We start from the raw sequence: 19,938 nt of genomic DNA, 5'->3' as shown, positions 1-19,938 counted from the left end.
ATCCACATTCATTCCATCACTTGTTCTTTTTTGCAATTGCCGCCCTAAGTGCGCTGGGGATGCCCAGACGTGGGTCCCAGGCACTCCACACCACTTGGAGTCAAGCTAGCCGGGCTGAAGAGAGGTATTACCTCGAAACCGGTCCGGTCCTCGGATGCTTGATTCCGGTCTGGGAAAGATATGGCTGTTGTAGTTCGGACTGGACTGTTCCCATGGGGCAACAGGGTCAGAGCTGATTTGCATAAAGCCATTATCTGACCCAGGGTGGTGTGGAGTGCAAAAAAACGATGGATTTGGGCCCAGATCTTTTGACTGGGGGAGTGTGTGACATTGATCCACATTCAGTCCATCACTTGTTCTTTTTAGGTCTCGCCTGTCGATGCGCATGCGCATCGAGCAAGCGAGACTATAGGGGCTCATCGACTCTTTATCTAACTTGCAAGGAATCGTGGCGATTCCTTGCAGTGCCCGTGACTTTTAAGCTCAATGCGAATGTGCATTGAGCTTAAAAGCGCGTGCACAGCCGCCCGCATTCCTCCGACACCTTTGAAGTGAAGCTTAGCTTCACTTCAAAGGCCCGGCTTCTTCACACCCACATGCCGCTCTGCCCCGCTCCGCCCCCTCCCCTGAGTCATCCTGCCTGCCCTCGACGTTCCCCCCGCCCCCTCCCGCCACGCAATGCCGAGAGCTTGTTTGTTTTTCTTTTCTTTTTTTGACAAAGGAGGAACAACATCAGCGGAAGACTTTAGCAATGCCAAAACTTCAGGTAAAGCCATTGACCGGTGAAGCCTATTGGTTTTCCAATGCCTGTTGACTTGGTGACTGTTCTATCGAGTGGAGGGGTTTCCTCGCAGCTGAAAGGGCAATTGGAGCTATACATCGCCTTCTAAGTTCAGTAGCGTATAATAATATAGTCCGAACGGTACCCGAACCCAAACATCCGCCTGTGTTTACCAGTAACACGTCAGAGCACCTCAAAGCGCTCTAGCGCGGGATTTCACCTCAAAGCGCTCTGGCACGGGATTTCACCTCAAAGCGCTCTGGCACGGGATTTCACCTCAAAGCGCTCTGGCGCGGGATTTCACCTCAAAGCGCTCTGGCGCGGGATTTCACCTCAAAGCGCTCTGGCGCGGGATTTCACCTCAAAGCGCTCTGGCGCAGGATTTCGCCTCAAAGCGCTCTGGCACGGGATTTCACCTCAAAATCTTGACTCAAGCAGCAGTTGAAGGCCAGTAGTATATTCCCGAATGAGTAGAGCATACACGAGTCTGTCCCAGAAGTCGATTCCACACAGGTAGCTGGAAGCAGTCCCAGTCCTCTTTCGATGTCGCAACGTTTGTGCTTTGTGGAATTTCGGGCCCTCGAGACACTGCGCGCGACCGGCCATGTAATAAAGGCTTGCTAGGAATTCCCTTCCCCTAGGGGTTGGAATTTATTGCGCCTCGCCCCCACTGCCTGGGCGCGTCAACACAACACATGTCACACAAGTTACTCACGCGTCAGACCAAGGGCACTCCTGAGCACCTATAGCTATGTAAGGGCGGGAGCTCGCTCTGACCAAATGTGCTATGCAGTGATGGAGTTCACAACCATTTCATCACTTTTCTTAATTATTGGTGAGGTCGAGTAAACACAAAGGTTTTTTTTGTTTGAGATATTACATCCTTGTTCGTGAAAAAATACAAAATGAGCTCAGTTCCGCGTATGTATTTACTGTTTTAGCTTTATTCCCTGATCTCTCGTTTTCCTTATACTGTTACACCTGTATCGCTTTGTAATCACGTCTGCACTTCAGAGCGGGCGTGTGGGAATTAAGCAGAGTTAGTTTGTAGAATCAAATCTCGAATTTTTCCTGGTATCTCGTTATTTTGGCCCATATCGCAGAAATATCGAGTAATAATTTGCAGTTACTCCCTTCGTATGTAAATATTTTCGTTCATTATTTTGGAGAAATCCTTTTCTAGTTTAAGACTAATATTTTTTTTCTTTTAGTGGTATTTTTTCCTTTTATTCGCCGTTTTACTTGTTTTTTCTTTTTTAAGGCTTTCATCCATTTTGGGGTACCGTTTTTGCCTCTACTTTTGAGAGTGTGTGTTGCAGGTGCCCAGGACAACCTCATTGCTGCATTGTAGCAGATACCTAGCATTGGTGTATGACTAATTAACTCTACCCCTCTTTCCTGAATAGCAACCCCTTGAAGACGAAGTTTTACCACTGCTAGACTTGTATTAAGGGGACAGCAGCGCCTCCTAGCTGTGGGCGATAGTCGCCTTCTATAAAACAGAGGACAGACTCGACACTGCCTGCAGGAGCCCATGGATGTCTGGTCGGCCATTGCAACGTCTTCCTTTTATTAATGGTTCACCCTCAACCCCTCACCCTCACTCACCCTCACCCTCACTTACCCTCAACCCTTCACCCTCAAACCCTCACTCACCCTCACCCTCACTCACCCTCAACCCCTCAGCATCACACTCACTCACCCTCACCCTCACTCACCCTCAACCCCTCACCTACCCTCACCCTCAACCACTCACCCTCACCCTCACTCACCCTCAACACCTCACTCGCCCTCACCCTCACTCACCCTCAACACCTCAACCTCAACCCCTCACCCTCACTCACCCTCACCCACCCTCACTCACCCTCACTCTCACTCACCCTCAACCCCTCACCCTCACTCACCCTCACTCACCCTCAACCCCTCACCCTCACCCACCCTCAACCCCTCACCCTAACTCACACTCACCCTCACTCACCCTCACCCTCACTCACCCTCACTCACCCTCACTCTCACTCACCCTCACTCACCCTCACTCTCACTCACCCTCAACCCCTCACTCACCCTCACTCACTCACCCTCACTCACCCTCACCCACCCTCACCCACCCTCACTCTCACTCTCACTCACCCTCACCCTCACTCACCCTCAACCCCTCACCCTCACACAGTGCAATAGGTCTCGGAGCATTTGAGTTAGAGCTTTTACATTTGTTTATGGCTTTTTTTCTTTGTAATTCTTTAGCATTGCCTACAGGAAACAAAAATGCTAAAGATTTACAAAAAAAACCCATAAACAATTCTAAAAGCACTAACTCTAATGCTGCGAGACCTATTGCATTTCCAATGCTTGTTTGCAATTGCCGCCCTAAGTGCGCTGGGGATGCCCAGACGTGGGTCCCAGGCACTCCACACCACTTGGAGTCAAGCTAGCCGGGCTGAAGAGAGGTGTTACCTCGAAACCGGTCCGGTCCTCGGATGCTTGATTCCGGTCTGGGAAAGATATGGCTGTTGTAGTTCGGACTGGACTGTTCCCATGGGGCAACAGGGTCAGAGCTGATTTGCATAAAGCCATTATCTGACCCAGGGTGGTGTGGAGTGCGAAAAAACGATGGATTTGGGCCCAGATCCTTTGACTGGGGGAGTGTGTGACATTGATCCACATTCAGTCCATCACTTGTTCTTTTTTGCAATTGCCGCCCTAAGTGCGCTGGGGATGCCCAGACGTGGGTCCCAGGCACTCCACACCACTTGGAGTCAAGCTAGCCGGGCTGAAGAGAGGTGTTACCTCGAAACCGGTCCGGTCCTCGGATGCTTGATTCCGGTCTGGGAAAGATATGGCTGTTGTAGTTCGGACTGGACTGTTCCCATGGGGCAACAGGGTCAGAGCTGATTTGCATAAAGCTATTATCTGACCCAGGGTGGTGTGGAGTGCAAAAAAACGATGGATTTGGGCCCAGATCCTTTGACTGGGGGAGTGTGTGACATTGATCCACATTCAGTCCATCACTTGTTCTTTTTTGCAATTGCCGCCCTAAGTGCGCTGGGGATGCCCAGACGTGGGTCCCAGGCACTCCACACCACTTGGAGTCAAGCTAGCCGGGCTGAAGAGAGGTGTTACCTCGAAACCGGTCCGGTCCTCGGATGCTTGATTCCGGTCTGGGAAAGATATGGCTGTTGTAGTTCGGACTGGACTGTTCCCATGGGGCAACAGGGTCAGAGCTGATTTGCATAAAGCCATTATCTGACCCAGGGTGGTGTGGAGTGCAAAAAAACGATGGATTTGGGCCCAGATCTTTTGACTGGGGGAGTGTGTGACATTGATCCACATTCAGTCCATCACTTGTTCTTTTTTGCAATCAATAGGTCAGCCAATCTTTTTTGCCAAATATAAAAATACGGAATGGTGTAAAAGAAGGAAACTTACCTGTGCCTGTCGACTATACCTGAAGCAGGAAAAAACAGGATATAAACCCTGAAGTCAGTATGTTTCCCATCTTAAGTCAGATGACAGAAGGGGAGGGGTGAGGAATATATCGTTTGAAGCTTTGTGACTTGTGGTGACTTCACTCGTAGAATAAGGGCTGTGACCGGGAAGACCTATGAGGAGGTAATGTCTAGTGGCTGTTTAGCAGACTTCTGCATCAGGAAACAGGGCTTAGATCTCTGGTGTTTATTTGACGGAACTGTGTGATCCTGGGCAAATTACCCACGCTTCTTATGTGTTAGATACATATCTACCTCTAGTCATTCTCCTCAATTGCTCTGTAATCTCAGAGGATTTATCTTCAAAGTGTTTGTAAAACAAGCTTTACCAGGGTCTGGTCACTGTACGCATCACTGAAAGCGCAAAACCTAAAGTTTTCACTTTGAAATCTGGACTTTCACATTTCCACCCACAGCACCAAGTGCCTTATAGGCCAGGTACTCTGCCAGGACTCCTGCTGAAGGCTGGTAGGTCTCGTCTGAGACAGCACACGCTGCGTCACTTTCAACAAACTATTGTTTCTAAAAAACACTAAAGGAGAAGATACATTTAGCCCGCCCATTACTTGCCATTGGTTGGCTTCATTGTGACTCTTATTTTCTTTGCTTTCATTGGTGAGCGCCTCAGAATGTCTGGACTTCACTTTGTCTCCATGTGTCGATTTTTCCTTTCCTGGAGCATGGAGCAAGTATTGATTGATTTATTGATTAGTGTTCTTCCGCGCTGCTTGTGCCCAGATTGTGGTATTTTTGTTTTAACTTTTCCTTGCAAGACAACTTCACACATCAGCTTTAAGCAGGTACTTCCTGGTATTTCTAAGAGCTGAACTCAAGCAATTGAATGAATGAATGAATGAATATACTTGTAGAGTGTACGGCTTCTCAAGAGTGTTCCGGCTCTTAGGCAAACCGAGGTCTAGTGCACCATGCAATAGGCTTAACAAGTAGGTTTTTAACATCTTCCGGAAGGAAGATTCATTAGGCTGGACTACTGCAATGCCTTGCTACTGGAGTCCCCAAAATATCTGCTGAAGAGACTCCAGAGACCACTGAGGCTCTGGTCTGAGGGGGTAGTACTTGTAGCACCTTCCGCAACTCTCTAATAAGATTAGAGTTGTTTCCCACCTGCTTGTTGACATGAGATTCTAGGTTCAGCTTCTCGTTAAAGCTGACCCCCAGGTTTCGCACAGTCCCCACCGGTACCAGAGGCACCTCCGTGGGAATAGGCCAGAAGTTGGTAGGAAGTGCTGGCGGCACTCTACCCACTCCACAGTGCATTGACTCTTTTTTAAAGCGATCGTGGGACCACCGACAGATGTGCGTCCACTGAGCACGAGGCCCTTGGAGGGGAGTATTCTCGGATCCTGGCATTGATAGTTTGGCCAGACTCCATAGAAGGCTCTGATGCAAATGTTTGGGATTTAAATGTGATTCTTTTGCTCACCAGCAACCAGTTTAGCTGTTTTTGGTAACTAGACACAGGGGACCGCCTTGTGAGTTTAAACAGACGGTGGGCTGTGGGGTTCTGTATCACTTGGAGCCAGTGTACTAAATGCTCCGGTAGACCCAGATAGAGAGCATTGGAACATTCCAGCCTGAATTCAATCCGCACCTGGACCCCTCTTTTCTGAGCTTCCCAGGGGAGAATTTGTGAGAAGTTGGCCTAGTATGTGATGTCCACTATTCTAGTGGGCACCCTGCACCAGTCCAAACAACCCTTATGGTGATGGTTGTAAAGTCAACGTTATAGACCAGCTATCCTAGTGGTAGCATGAACCAGCAGTCTTAGGCTAAGGTCTCTGAGAGCATGTGAAGCCAGCTGTTTCACCATATATGCACCCACATGCATCAAGTGATTTTGGAGTCGCAAACGGTGCGAATCGCAAAATTCGGCCGTTTGCGATTCCAAAATCACTTTTTGGGATGCATGAAACAATTTTGTAAAAATCGCATTTTATTGCGATTTCTTAAAATGCGATTGCATTTAAGGAATCGCATTTTTTGCGATTCCATATATGCAATGCATGAATGTTTTTAAAATTGCGAATTCGCAAATAGGAGGAGCAAATTAACACGAGGTTGACCCTCGTGTTAATTTGTGAAATCTTTCAAAAATGCTCAAAAAAGCATTTTTGAAAGTGTCATGTTACACACACACGTGTCCTTTGGACATGTGTGTGTGAAACTTGCACTTTAAAAAACATTTCAAAATGTTAATTTCTTCCCATTGAATCCTATGGGCCTTTTGGCCCATAGGAATCAACGGGAAGGTTTTCCTTAATTGCGATTCGCAAAATGTGAATCGCAATAAAGGAAAATTAAGGAATTGCTAAAATATTTGCGAATTGTTGATGCATAGGTATTTGCGACTTCTAGTTACTTCCATTACAAGTGAGTGGTGGGATATAGTGAAGATTTAAAAAGTACCTGGCACATGAGTGTATGGAAAATGTATTCTAAACTCTGGCTGGTACTATTAAAAAAGGTGCAGTGTGAGGTCGAATCTGTTGTATTAAAGAACAGGACCTCTGGTGTGCGTCAACATGTTTCGGAGGCAAGCTCCTTCTTCAGGACGGGGGTGTTGCTTTTGCAATAGGATCGGGACCCAGTAATCACCGTCTTACCCCTACACACTGCTCCGCTGAAGTGAACACTATATATATATACTATATCCCACCACTCACTTGTAAAAACACCCCACACACACGCACCACATATAGTCATTAACTATAAGTGCTCCCGCATATTCGTTGGTCGCAGCACGCCACATCCCGTTAGAGGGGTGCGAAGACCCCGATGATGAAGCATGACACCAAGGGGCCTTTTGGTGTGTGAGGGGTATTTTACAAAACACTGAATGCTTCAACATTTGTTGAAACACTTCACCCCACTTTTGTGTTGGAATCTCTTTGTTTATTAAGATATCTCTGTGGAGCAAGAATCCAATCCCTATTTTGCTCTACCTCCCTCTTGTGTTTTTTGTATAGCCCTTCCAACAGTCCAGCGCTTGGTTGAAGCGGCGCTTTGCAGGCACACACAGCAGGCAGTACAGTTCAGGCACTTCAGGACTACCCAGGGTTTCTGCGACACAGCGCTTCCAGGATTACAGCGCTTGGCACGCAGCGCCTCCTCCAGGCCCAGCACGTCCAGGAGCACAGCGAAAGGGGGGCGGACAGTCCCAGCAGCAGGCTCAAGGTAACACTCCTCACCTCCTGGGGGGGTCCCAGATGCTCCTTCCCTTCTGGGCGCTTCTTTTGCGCAGCACTTGCGTAGCGCAGGGTCCTAGGGGGGCCCTCTTCCTCAGGGGCCCGGCGGACAGAGCAGTAGGCACTACTGGGCCAGGTCAGCAGGTAGTGGGGGCATCATCAAAGCAGGGTGGTAGGCTTTCACCATCCCCACTGCAGCGTGGCCCTCCTCCCACACGGCAGCCTGAACTCCTGAAGTGGGGCTTCACAAGCCCTGGGGACAGTAGGGGGGTCCTAGATGGGTGCAGGGTCTAGCACACAGGCCCAAGTGGTGGTATCCCCTGGCAGCAGGTCCCCTCACATTCCTGTCCCAGCTCTGTCTCTGCACATCACATCTCTACTGCTCTCCCTATACCAGAAAACCTGGAAGCTTCTAGAAGGTCCCTCCAAATGCTGGGATGGCTGGGTACCAGACAACTAGACCGCTAACCCACCTCAGACCGGCGAACTAGTTCTAACTGGCTCAGGGGGAGGAGTAGAGCACCTTAGGTGCCAGGCTTTCCCTCCAAATGCAGGGGTGGCTGGGTACCTAACAACTAGACTGCTAATCTCCTGCAGTCAGGTGGCACAACGCACAGCCTTGGCAGCCATTTTAAAAGCAAAACACAAATGCAGCATTTCACCAGGGTACATGTTTACAATGGGGGAAAATAAATGTACACACCATTGCATTGCATTTAACATTAACATGGCGTCTCACACCACACATGGCCTATTCAGTAACCTTTACCATGGGGGAGACATCCTACATGTTGGGGGGTAAAAGCAAAACATTCGGGGGAAAAGGGCCAAGTCCAACACCAATTGTCCCCTGTCCGCACGCATTCGGAGATCGTCCCGGGTGGTTATCAGAGCAGTTTCCGTCCCATGACCTGGGCATAACCCAAATTGCTCCTCCTCCAGCTTGTTGTTACTCTCCAGGAATTGGGACAGTGACCTGCTAACCAGGCGCCCCACTATCTTCACTGGCTGTGGGAGCAGAGAGATGGGCCTGTAGTTTTTTAGGCATTTAGGGTCTGCTGTTGTTTTTTCAGAAGGGTAGTTACTATTACCTGCTTCCAGCAGGATGGAGCTAACCCGCTGCCGAAAGATTGGTCGCACAGCTGGCGAAGAACTTGAAATAGTTCCGAAGCAAGTTTCATCCACATTTTATGAGGGAGGGTGTCCAGGGGTGAGCCAGATGTAACTCCTAAAGCTACCCTTATCAATTCTTCATCTGAGGGCAATACAACGTGGTCCAGGGTGGCGTCCTGCTTTGATAGCATCGCCCCCCTGTCCCTAACCCCACTGACCTTTGATATTTGTCAGTCCTCCTGCTTTACAGTGCTAGATGTGTCCTCCGTCTTCAGCCCTTTGATAATTTTGCTTCTCTTCTCCTGGAAGAAGTAATCTAGACTATCACATAATTCCTGTGTATGCAAGATCCTATTTTTTACACATTCAGGGTTGACCAGGTTTTTTACTGTTCTGAAGATGCTTTTAGTACTATTAGTTGACTTCGAACTTATGTCGGGGTAGTATTCTGCTTTGGTCGTAACAATAGCTTTTTTATCAATGGCTATTTTCTCCTTCCAGATAGCTTTTTTGTCCTCTGCATAAAGCTTCCTCCATTGCCTCTCTGCATGTTTAAATGCCAGCGTATGGGTAATTAAGGTTTCATTGTACCATGGGGCAGATGGTTTTCCAACCATCCTCATATTCTTGAGAGGAGCAATCTGATCTAGCTTTTTGTTTATACATCCACAGAGGGCTGTATAGTTCTCAATGTTCTAAATGTGTAGCACTTACCTGGGTGGCAAAAGCTGCTTGGTAAAGTCTGCGTGGAAAAGGCTATTTCAGGCAGGACTCTGCCAAACCCGAACCTTCTGGAAACACACTCCTGCTTTCACTCTAGCATCCCTAAATGTTGTTTCTCTTATTGTTTTATGAACTGCAGTATGTTTAATGGGTACCTTAATTTCTTAGCAGCTTGCCCCCTCCCTCCTGCCTGTCCACCACACTCTATACTTGTGGAATCAACTGAGACAGCACCCAACATGTTGTTTACAACAAAAAAAAATTTCACTTACAAGGGCTTAGAGCGAGCCCATTGCTTACCATGGCTTACCATTTGTCGGCTTCATCATCACTCTCATTTCCTTGCTTCTGCTTGGTAAATAAGTGCCAGCTTCACCTCCTCAACGTGTGTTTATCCCTAACCTAGAGCACGGTCCAAGCAGTGCCCAGTGTCCTTCCACTGCTCGCCACTTATAGAGGTACTTTCTTTCCCCGATTTACTGCAAGACTGCCTTTCCCCGCCTGCATTGTTGCCTGCCTGCCAGGTCCACCCTTGCCCCTACCCCCTTGTTGCTTGCCCCTCCACTCCACACCCCCCTTTGTCGCTTGCCCCTCCCCTTCCATCTGAAAAAGTACCCAAAAGTCACGCCAACAGGTTCAAGGTGCTACAAATATGCAGACGGCGTTCTGAAGGCAAAGTGTAGGAAGTTGGCTCTTTTTATGACATATCAAAATGAGATATATTGTGCAGAGTCTAGGGGTTCCCTTATGAGTGGACAAGGACTTGCTCTAGCAATTCCTAGGTGATCTTGTAGAGGGGAGTGCGGTCGAGCATCCTTAGGCTTATCAGTAGGCCTGGGGGGGGAGTTTGGGGAGGTCTGCTACCCGGAACTCTTCGAAGTATCAAAAAAACTCTGCCAAGCTACGCGGAGTTCTGCGTGCGGCAGAGTGCGTTACTTTGCGCCGTTCGTGCTGATTTTTCATGCCAGGTGTTTGTCTTGCACTGTAAAATCAGCACAAACAACATCAAGCAGCACGCAAGAGAGCAAGAGCGCTTTGCTTCTTTCTGCCCACTTGAGTAGAAGTACTTCTTAAGTGGCAGCTTCCTCAACGTGAACGGAATGTTTCTCAAAGCGAGCTGTAGTGACCATCCGCGGCTGTCCGTGTTGAGAAATCTAGCTGGGAAGTGTTCTTGTGCTGGATTTTCCACGCTCGCCAACGGTAAGTTGGCATGCGTGAGCAAGGAAAAAACTTGCTCCACATTTTGGAATTCCGAAAGCTCCACGGAGCTTAGGCCCACATGCATCAATGTGACATTTTGCACTTCCTAATTTGCGAAAAATAAGGAATCGCAAATTAAGAAGTGCAAAATGCTATGCATCATTATTTTCGGTATTCATTTGTGATTCGGTAAAAATCGCAATTTTTACCGAATCCCAAATGAATACCGAATTCTTAAGTTAATTTTCGCAATTCCCATTGATTCCTATGGGCCAAAAGGCCCATAGGAGTCAATGGGAATTGCGAGTGGCACTTAGAAAATTTCATGGGTGCAGGGGGGGGTCCAAAGGACCCCCCCATGCACCCCTGAAATGTATTTTTCGCATCATGTTTCACACACACATGTCCTAAGGACATGTGTGTGTTAAACATGAATGTTGAAAAAAATACTTTTTCACCATTTTAAACACTTTTTCCAAATTTACCGAGTGGTTCAACCACTCGGTAAATTTGGCACCCTAATTGCGAATTTCAACTTGTCAAAGTAATGATGCATTGCTTTTAAGAAGTCGCACATCTGCGACTTCTTAAAAGCACCCGCAATTTTAGAACTCGCAAAAATATTACGAATTCTAAAATTGCTTCATGCATCCCAAAAAGCACTTTTGCATTCGCAAACGGCCGATTTTAAGGAATCGCACCGTTTGCGACTACAAAAATGCTTGATGCATGTGGGCCTTAGAGTGCGAAAAACTCAGCAACCTCCGTGAAGAGTTTGGAGTTCACCACCCAGGCCTACTTATCAGAAAGGAGTGCAAGACATCTGCAAATACAGACAATAGTCTATAATGATACACACAACTCAATATGGAGATCCCCACCAATATATAGAAATAACGGGTCTCTTTATATATGTTAAGGCACCAGGACCAATTCGTTCAGGTAAGTCTGCTTTTCAAGAAAAGTACTTTTGAGTTCAAAAAGTCGACAGTGCAATTTTATTATTTTTTTTAACTCACCAGACGGGTCTCAGGTCCCAGTGTGCTCTTTACAAGAGTGGTGTGTCACCTGAACTCACCGGAGGGGGCTCAGGTCCCAGTGTGCACTATAGTAGAGTCGTGTTTCACCTGAACTCACCGGAGGGGACTGGGGTCCCAGTGTGCACTATGCAAGAGTCTTGTGTCACCTGAACTCACCGGAGGGGACTGGGGTCCCAGTGTGCTCTTTACAAGAGTGGTGTGTCACCTGAACTCACCGGAGGGGGCTCAGGTCCCAGTGTGCACTATAGTAGAGTCGTGTTTCACCTGAACTCACCGGAGGGGACTGGGGTCCCAGTGTGCTATTTACAAGAGTTGTGTGTCAGCTGAACTAACCGAGGGGACTGGGGTCCCAGTGTGCACTATGCAAGACACTTGTGTCAGCTGAACTAACCGGAGGGGACTGGGGTCCCAGTGTGCACTATGCAAGAGTCTTGTGTCAGCTGAACTAACCGGAGGGGACTGGGGTCCCAGTGTGCACTATGCAAGAGTCGTGTGTCACCTGAAGTCGCCCAGAGGGGGCTCAGGTCCCAGTGTGCACTATGCAAGAGTCATGTGTCACCTGAACTCTCCGGAGGGGACTGGGGTCCCAGTGTGTTCTTTACAAGAGTCGTGTGTCACCTGAACTCTCCGGAGGGGACTGGGGTCCCAGTGTGCACTATGCAAGAGTCTTGTGTCAGCTGAACTAACCGGAGGGGACTGGGGTCCCAGTGTGCACTATGCAAGAGTCTTGTGTCAGCTGAACTAACCGGAGGGGACTGGGGTCCCAGTGTGCACTATGCAAGAGTCGTGTGTCACCTGAAGTCGCCCAGAGGGGGCTCAGGTCCCAGTGTGCACTATGCAAGAGTCATGTGTCACCTGAACTCTCCAGATGGGACTGGGGTCCCAGTGTGTTCTTTACAAGAGTCGTGGGGCACCTGAACTCTCCGGAGGGGACTGGGGTCCCAGTGTGCACTATGCAAGAGTTGTGTGTCACCTGAACTCACCGGAGGGGACTGGGGTCCCAGTGTGCACTATGCAAGAATCGTGTGTCACCTGAACTCACCGGAGGGGACTGGGGTCCCAGTGTGCACTATGCAAGAGTCATGTGTCACCTGAACTCTCCGGAGGGGACTGGGGTCCCAGTGAGCTCTTTACAAGAGTCTTGTGTTCCCTGAACTCTCCGGAGGGGACTGGGGTCCCAGTGTGTTCTTTACAAGAGTCGTGTGTCACCTGAACTCTCCGGAGGGGACTGGGGTCCCAGTGTGCACTATGCAAGAGTCTTGTGTCAGCTGAACTAACCGGAGGGGACTGGGGTCCCAGTGTGCACTATGCAAGAGTCTTGTGTCACCTGAACTCACCGGAGGGGACTTGGGTCCCACTGTGCACTATGCAAGAGTCATGTGTCACCTGAACTCACCAGAGGGGACACAGGTCCCAGTGTGCACTATGCAAGAGTCATGTGTCACCTGAACTCTCCGGAGGGGACTGGGGTCCCAGTGTGTTCTTTACAAGAGTCGTGTGTCACCTGAACTCTCCGGAGGGGACTGGGGTCCCAGGGTGCACTATGCAAGAGTCTTGTGTCACCTGAACTCACCGGAGGGGACTGGGGTCCCAGTGTGCACTATGCAAGAGTCGTGTGTCACCTAAACTCACTGGAGGGGACTGGTGTCCCAGTGTGCACTATGCAAGAGTCGTGTGTCACCTGAACTCACCAGAGGGGGCGCAGGTCCCAGTGTGCACTATGCAAGAGTCGTGTGTCACCTGAACTCACCAGAGGGGACTCAGGTCCCAGTGTGCACTATGCAAGAGTCGTGTGTCACCTGAACTCACCAGAGGGGGCTCGGGTCCCAGTGTGTATTATATAATAGTCTTGTGTTAGATGAAAAAACTGCTGAAACACACCTTCTGGAAACAGTAAATAATGTCAGGAATGCCAAATGCAGTCTGTCATGTGAGGTGTCAGCAGGGACTGCACTGCTGGCCTGCATTGCATCAAGGGTTTTTACAATCATTGTTAGAAACCAATCAGGGTGTTTCCGGTAAAGTGAAGGATATGAATATAAGGCCCAGCTCCAGAGTTGGCTTAGAGGCAACTAAAAGTCATGTACACACACCCTAGGGTGTGACTTCCCCTGTGTTAGGGCATTGGGGCCACTAGAATGACGTGATTCTGCCCCCCTGGCGTTATCTGCATAGTTATGAATTTTCCGCATTTGCCACATTATTCATCATCTGCTTCATAATCTGTAGATTTTAATAATAAGAAAATAGTTTCAGATCAAACAGATCAAAAGTTCCTAATAAAGTAACAACACTGTTTGCCGCGCAGTGCAAAGCTGTTCGCAAATGTTGGCAGGGCACCTTTCAGTTGCTTGCTGCAGAGTTAAACTAGTATTAATTAGGTAAACCTTCGCTCATAGAGTGCTTATGTGCACAGATGACAAAATAATGATGTAATACTATTGAAATATGTGTTGCATTATGCCACATAGTTTGCCTTTTCTTGCCGCATAATTTTGCCAAACGTGCGCTATAATTTGGGTCTCCCGTGCCGCATAATTTGAGTGGCGCTGTCGATTGGTTTTGCCAATGCTTGTCTTAACTTTCTCCCACTCTCTCATCCCTCTCTCTTCTAATCTACTCCTGTCCTTCTCTCACCACCGATTTGTCTGCATTTCGATTGACAGACCAAGCCAGATGCAAATTGTAATTTTGCTTTTCCTAAACGCTCATTTTGCATTTAGGAAATGCTTTGTACATTTGCTGAGGAAATCGCAAATAAGAAATCCCTGTTTGTGATTTCCGATTTAGAAATCGTAAAGTGAGATTTCTACTGGGTGGGAATCGCTTTTTGTGCTTCTCAGAGGCCCTTGTAAATCTGGAGCGGCCACTTAGCGATTCTTAACGGCCGGAAAAGAAATGCTAAATGCTTTGGTACATCCGGCCCCGTCGCTTCCTTTCCTCCCCTCGTCTCTTTCCCTCTTTCTTCTCTCCTCGGTTCTCAACTCTTCAGTCTCTTCTCATCTCTCGTCCTCCTCCTCCTCTTGTTTTTCCCCGCCCCCCCTTCCCGCCCCTCTTGTTATCTCTCCCCTCTCCCGCTCTTCTCTCCGCTGTCCTACCCCCCCCTCCCCCCTCACTCCTGCCTCATGTTCATTCTTCCTTCCTCACTCTTCCCTCTCCCCCTCCCCCCCTCCCTCCCTCCCTCCCCCCCTCTCTCCCCCCCTCCCTCCCTCCCCCCTCCCTCCTGCCTCCAGTGTTGCCAGATTGGGCTAGATCACGCACAATTGGGCTATATTTTTCCGGCTGTGTGGTAAAATGTTGGTTGGTGCTAGTTGCCAGATTATAAATGTATATACAACGCTCCAGCAAAGTAGTATGTTAAAAGGCTTTATTTGACAAATATTTATTTGGCATACTGCTGCAACATCAATTCCAATGCATTCACCGCCTGATTGACGCTGTCCCTGCCCCTCCTTCCCTAAAGTAGAAATATTGAGCTTATTTGGGCTACTTTTTAGTTGGCTTTGGGCTATCGAAAGCTGAAAAAATCTGACCACACTGCCTGCCTCATGTTCATTCTTCCTTCCTCACTCTTCCCTCTCGTCCTCCTTCTCCTTATGCTTATCCTCGCGCCCCCTCTCTGTCTCTCTCCGTCTCCCCTCCACTGTCCTCCCTCTCCCCCTCCCCCCCTCCCTCCCTCCCTCCCCCCCTCCCTCCCTCCCTCCCTCCCTCATGCTCACTCTTACTCACTCTTGCCTCTCATCTTCTCGCTCCTCCTCCTCCTCCTCTCCCTTTCTTTTCTTCGGTTTCCCCCCCGGGGGTCTCTTTATAATCCGGGGGTGATTTTCCCGCCGTGACAGGAGTTATTGAGCCGCAGACAGAGCGGGGTCTCCTCTAAGAGAGGGGGGTCTGGGGGAGTGGGGGCAGAGTGAGAAACACTAGGAGGGAAAGAGAGTGAAGGGAAAGGAAGTACGCAGTAAATAAGAGAAAGGAAACAAGAAGAAAACGAAAAGAAATGAAACACAAGGAGAGAGTGAAGGGAAGGAAATGGTGAGAGAAAAACACACGCAGAGAAAAAGAGTGATGGAAAAGAAGGGACGAGTGAGAGGAGACGGGAGAGAGGGAAGAAAACCACAGGAGAGGGAAGAAAACCACAAGAGAGGGAAGAAAACCACGGGAGAGGGAAGAAAACCACGGGAGAGGGAAGAAAACCACGGGAGAGGGAAGAAAACCACGGGAGAGGGAAGAAAACCACGGGAGAGGGAAGAAAACCACAAGAGAGGGAAGAATACCACAGGAGAGTGAAGTAAACCACGGGAGAGGGAAGAAAACCACAGGAGAGTGAAGAAAACCACAAGAGACGGAAGAAAACCACAGGAGAGTGAACAAAACCACAGGAGAGTGAAGAAAACCCACGAGAGAGTGAAGAAAACCACGGGAGAGTGAAGAAAACAACAGGAGAGGGAAGAAAACCACGGGAGAGGGAAGAAAACCACAGGAGAGGGAAGAAAACCACAGGAGAGTGAAGAAAACCACGGGAGAGGGAAGAAAACCACGGGAGAGGGAAGAAAACCACAAGAGAGGGAAGAAAACCACAGGAGAGGGAAGAAAACCACAAGAGAGAGAAGAAAACCACAGGAGAGGGAAGAAAACCACAGGAGAGTGAAGAAAACCACGGGAGAGTGAAGAAAACCACAGGAGAGTGAAGAAAACCACGGGAGAGGGAAGAAAACCACAGGAGAGTGAAGAAAACCACAAGAGAGGGAAGAAAACCACAGGAGAGTAAAGAAAACCATGGGAGAGTGAAGAAAACAACAGGAGAGGAGAGAAAACCACGGGAGAGAGAAGAAACCCCACGAGAGAGGGAAGAAAACCACGGGAGAGGGAAGAAAAGCACAAGAGAGGGAAGAAAACCACAGGAGAGCGAAGAAAACCACAGGAGAGGGAAGCAAACCCACGAGAGAGGGAAGAAAACCACAGGAGAGCGAAGAAAACCACAGAGAGAGAAGAAAACCACAGGAGAGGGAAGAAAACCACAGGAGAGTGAAGAAAACCACGGGAGAGTGAAGAAAACCACAGGAGAGTGAAGAAAACCACGGGAGAGGGAAGAAAACCACAGGAGAGTGAAGAAAACCACAAGAGAGGGAAGAAAACCACAGGAGAGTAAAGAAAACCATGGGAGAGTGAAGAAAACAACAGGAGAGGAGAGAAAACCACGGGAGAGAGAAGAAACCCCACGAGAGAGGGAAGAAAACCACGGGAGAGGGAAGAAAAGCACAAGAGAGGGAAGAAAACCACAGGAGAGCGAAGAAAACCACAGGAGAGGGAAGCAAACCCACGAGAGAGGGAAGAAAACCACAGGAGAGCGAAGAAAACCACAGGAGAGGGAAGCAAACCCACGAGAGAGGGAAGAAAACCACGGGAGAGGGAAGAAAACCACGGGAGAGGGAAGAAAACCACGGGAGAGGGAAGAAAACCACAGGAGAGCGAAGAAAACCACAGGAGAGGGAAGCAAACCCACCAGAGAGTGCGTGAGGGAAGCAGAGGAGCGTGACAGCGGAGGGAGTCAAACATGAGAGGGGATAAACCCGAGGAAACAGGAGAAGGGGAGGGAGGCTGAGACTGGATACGTTCACCAGGAAGAGAGAGCTGAGCATATAAGAGACACCTTCAGAGCTGCGGTCCCATGAATAAGACACTCACTCCCTTACTCACTCACTCACTCACCCATCGGACTCACGGAGTGAGGGAGGGAGGGAGGGAGAGGGGGGAGCGATAGTACCAAGGATAGAGTGAGTAAAAACACAAGTGGAGAGAGGTGAGGCCAAGGGTCTGAGACAGACAGACAGAGGGGACGAGGAGATAGGAGAGGCCCTGCGGCGGCTCTGTTGAGGGTCAGGGGGGGGGGGGGGGGGCGAGGGCAGAGTTGAGGCTATGATGAGGGCCAGGGACAGGGGGGGGGTGAGGGGGAGGTGAGGCTCTGGTGAGGGCAGAGACAGGGGGCGAGGGCAGAGTTGAGGCTATGATGAGGGCCAGGGACAGGGGGGGGCGAGGGGAGAGGTGAGGCTTTGATGAGGGTCAGAGACAGGGGGGCGAGGGGGAGGTGAGGCTCTGGTGAGGGCAGAGACAGGGGGGGGAGGAGAATGGTGAGGCTCTGGTGAGGTTCAGAGGGGGGGGGCGAGGGGGAGGTGAGGCTCTGGTGAGGGCCAGGGACAGGGGGGCGTGGAGAGAGGAGGCCACGCAGGTATCAAGAATCCCACTTTCCAGGTCTGGCTCAAGGTTCACACCGCGCCCAGGTATCTCACGTGGGGCACAGACGGGCAGAAAAGTATTGTTGGCTTTGCCAGTGTTTGTTTATTATTGCAGATGTTTGTTGTATGGGTTGTTGCTCTCTGCTGTGATTGGTGGTGACCTCTGACCTCTGCTTCTCTCCTGCAGCTGCGGTGACCCTGGATCCGGACACCGCTCACCCCTGGCTGGTCCTGTCCGAGGACGGACGGAGCGTGAGGGACGGAGACGAAGACCAGGGCCGGCCGGACACGGAGCGGAGATTCGATCCTCTCGTCGCTGTCCTGGGTCGGGAGCGGCTGAGCTCCGGGAGGCATAACTGGGAGGTGGAGGTGGGGGGCAAGACGGGCTGGGCCCTGGGGGTCTGTGACGAGGCCGCGAGCAGGAAGGGGCGGATCGCACTAACACCTGAGAATGGATTCTGGACAGTGCGGCTCAGAGATGGTGAATACTTGGCTGGCACCTCCCTGACCCCCCGGGTGCCCCCCAGGGCTGTGGGTCTCTTCCTGGACTATGAGGCGCGCAGGCTCTCGGTCTACAATGTGACTGACCGCTCTCTGCTCTACACCTTCCAGGGGGCCCCCTTCCCCCCCACCCTGAGGCCCTTCTTCTGTCCAGGACTCAGCGACGGAGGGAGGAATGCGGGGGCGCTGCGGGTCCTGCCCGCGACAGGGCGGGAGTGAGAGGGGGGACCCCACAGAGGAGGGGAGATCACTGGCGGGGGCAGGGGGTACAGTCCTGTTTTGAGGGGGGTCGGGGTGTTTTCTGCAGGGGGGGCTGGAGTCTGAATATCTTTATTCTGGGCGCTGGGGGGTGTTGTCCTCTACAGTGGGGGGTTCACCGACAGGAATATTACAAATATGACACAAATGAGCTCCGCCCCCTGAGACATTGAACCAATGAGCGACGGATCCCGCGCAGCGCGAGAAGCAGAACCATTCAGACCCCCCCCCCCCCCTCCAACCCCCCCCCCCCCACTGACTCCCGCTAAGAGCCGAGGGGAGGGGGGGGGAACCGAGCAACTAATCACAAATGACGTCATTATACACCTCAGGACCCACGCTGACATCATCAAAGGAACATTCTGGAACGCCCATTGTTGGTGACAATGACGCAGGACCAGCAAATAGAAGGCTCACCAATACAAACAAGCCTTGGCAAAGCCAAAAGCTCTTTCTTGCAAATATAACGTTTCTTTTCTCTTCACTGGAGCGCGCTTTAAAAATATTAACTTGTAAATTGGGGGCTAAAAATGAAGTTGTATCCTCATTGAATCATGGAAACAGTGCAGACTCACCAAACAGAATATAGTATGGGGAGCCTATTGATTTTAGAAACACTCCAACTTTCCCATTAAAGCGAACATTTTGTTTTATAATATTTGTTTATGAATTAAATAGAAGGATATAATTGATGTGGTTCAGATCATCAAAACTGCTTAGGCCGGGTTCTCTTATTCCAATAATGACTCAGTGGGGTCCCTGGGTTCTAGAAATGATTATCTGAGGGTCCACAGAAGGCAGAAGGATTCGAGTCAGCCAAGTCAAAGGACGGCAACGAGGCCGTGTGTTGTACCTGCTGCTCAGCCAGTATGAGTGTGGAGTGGATGCTGCTGTGGATCGATTATTGGATGTCTGTGAGTGTCAGTTGGGTATGGGCTGAGCAGCGGGGAGGCTGCTCCTGGTGGGGTTTCTCCTTCTAACTACTTAATAAAGAACCTTAACTAATCTACGCTAGACGTCCGGACCATCATTTGATTACAACATTTGGCGATGATCCTGTAGAAGTATCCACATGTGCCACCAATTGGAAACTGAAGATTACCTCAAAGAAACATTGACAGAAACAGGGGAGGGACACACAAGACGGAGCAAAAATCCATCCTGTATGAAGCAAGAAATAAGAGTGACAGTAAAGTCATCCAATGGTAAGCAGTGGGCCGGCTGTAAGTCCACTCTGAGCTCCTGGTAAGCTCCCAATAGATGTTTTCCCACTGAGCAGCTTGTGCTGTGTACACACACACACACACACACACATACACACACCTGAGAAAAAGTGACGCCTTTTGACAATCTTTAGTAATGTCTTTAAGCATAGAATTATCAAGTGCTAGCTGTCTCAAT

General features: G+C 49.8%; 1 protein-coding gene across 1 annotated transcript in view; it reads left to right on the top strand.

Annotated features, from left to right (window-relative positions):
- Nucleotides 1–18,498, top strand: part of LOC144752380 (butyrophilin subfamily 1 member A1-like) — a 373,692-nt gene extending 355,194 nt beyond the window's left edge. The window contains exon 8 of the mRNA XM_078640315.1: nt 17,966–18,498. Within this exon, the coding sequence (XP_078496441.1) occupies nt 17,966–18,498 (533 nt within the window). The remainder of the gene's footprint in view (nt 1–17,965) is intronic.
- The last annotated feature ends 1,440 nt before the right edge of the window (nt 18,499–19,938 follow it).

Source organism: Lissotriton helveticus, chromosome 5_1, assembly GCF_964261635.1.
Source record: "Lissotriton helveticus chromosome 5_1, aLisHel1.1, whole genome shotgun sequence".
Lineage (NCBI taxonomy): Eukaryota > Metazoa > Chordata > Amphibia > Caudata > Salamandridae > Lissotriton > Lissotriton helveticus.
Note: the sequence above shows the minus strand (reverse complement) of the source record. Positions and strands in the feature narration are given on the sequence as shown.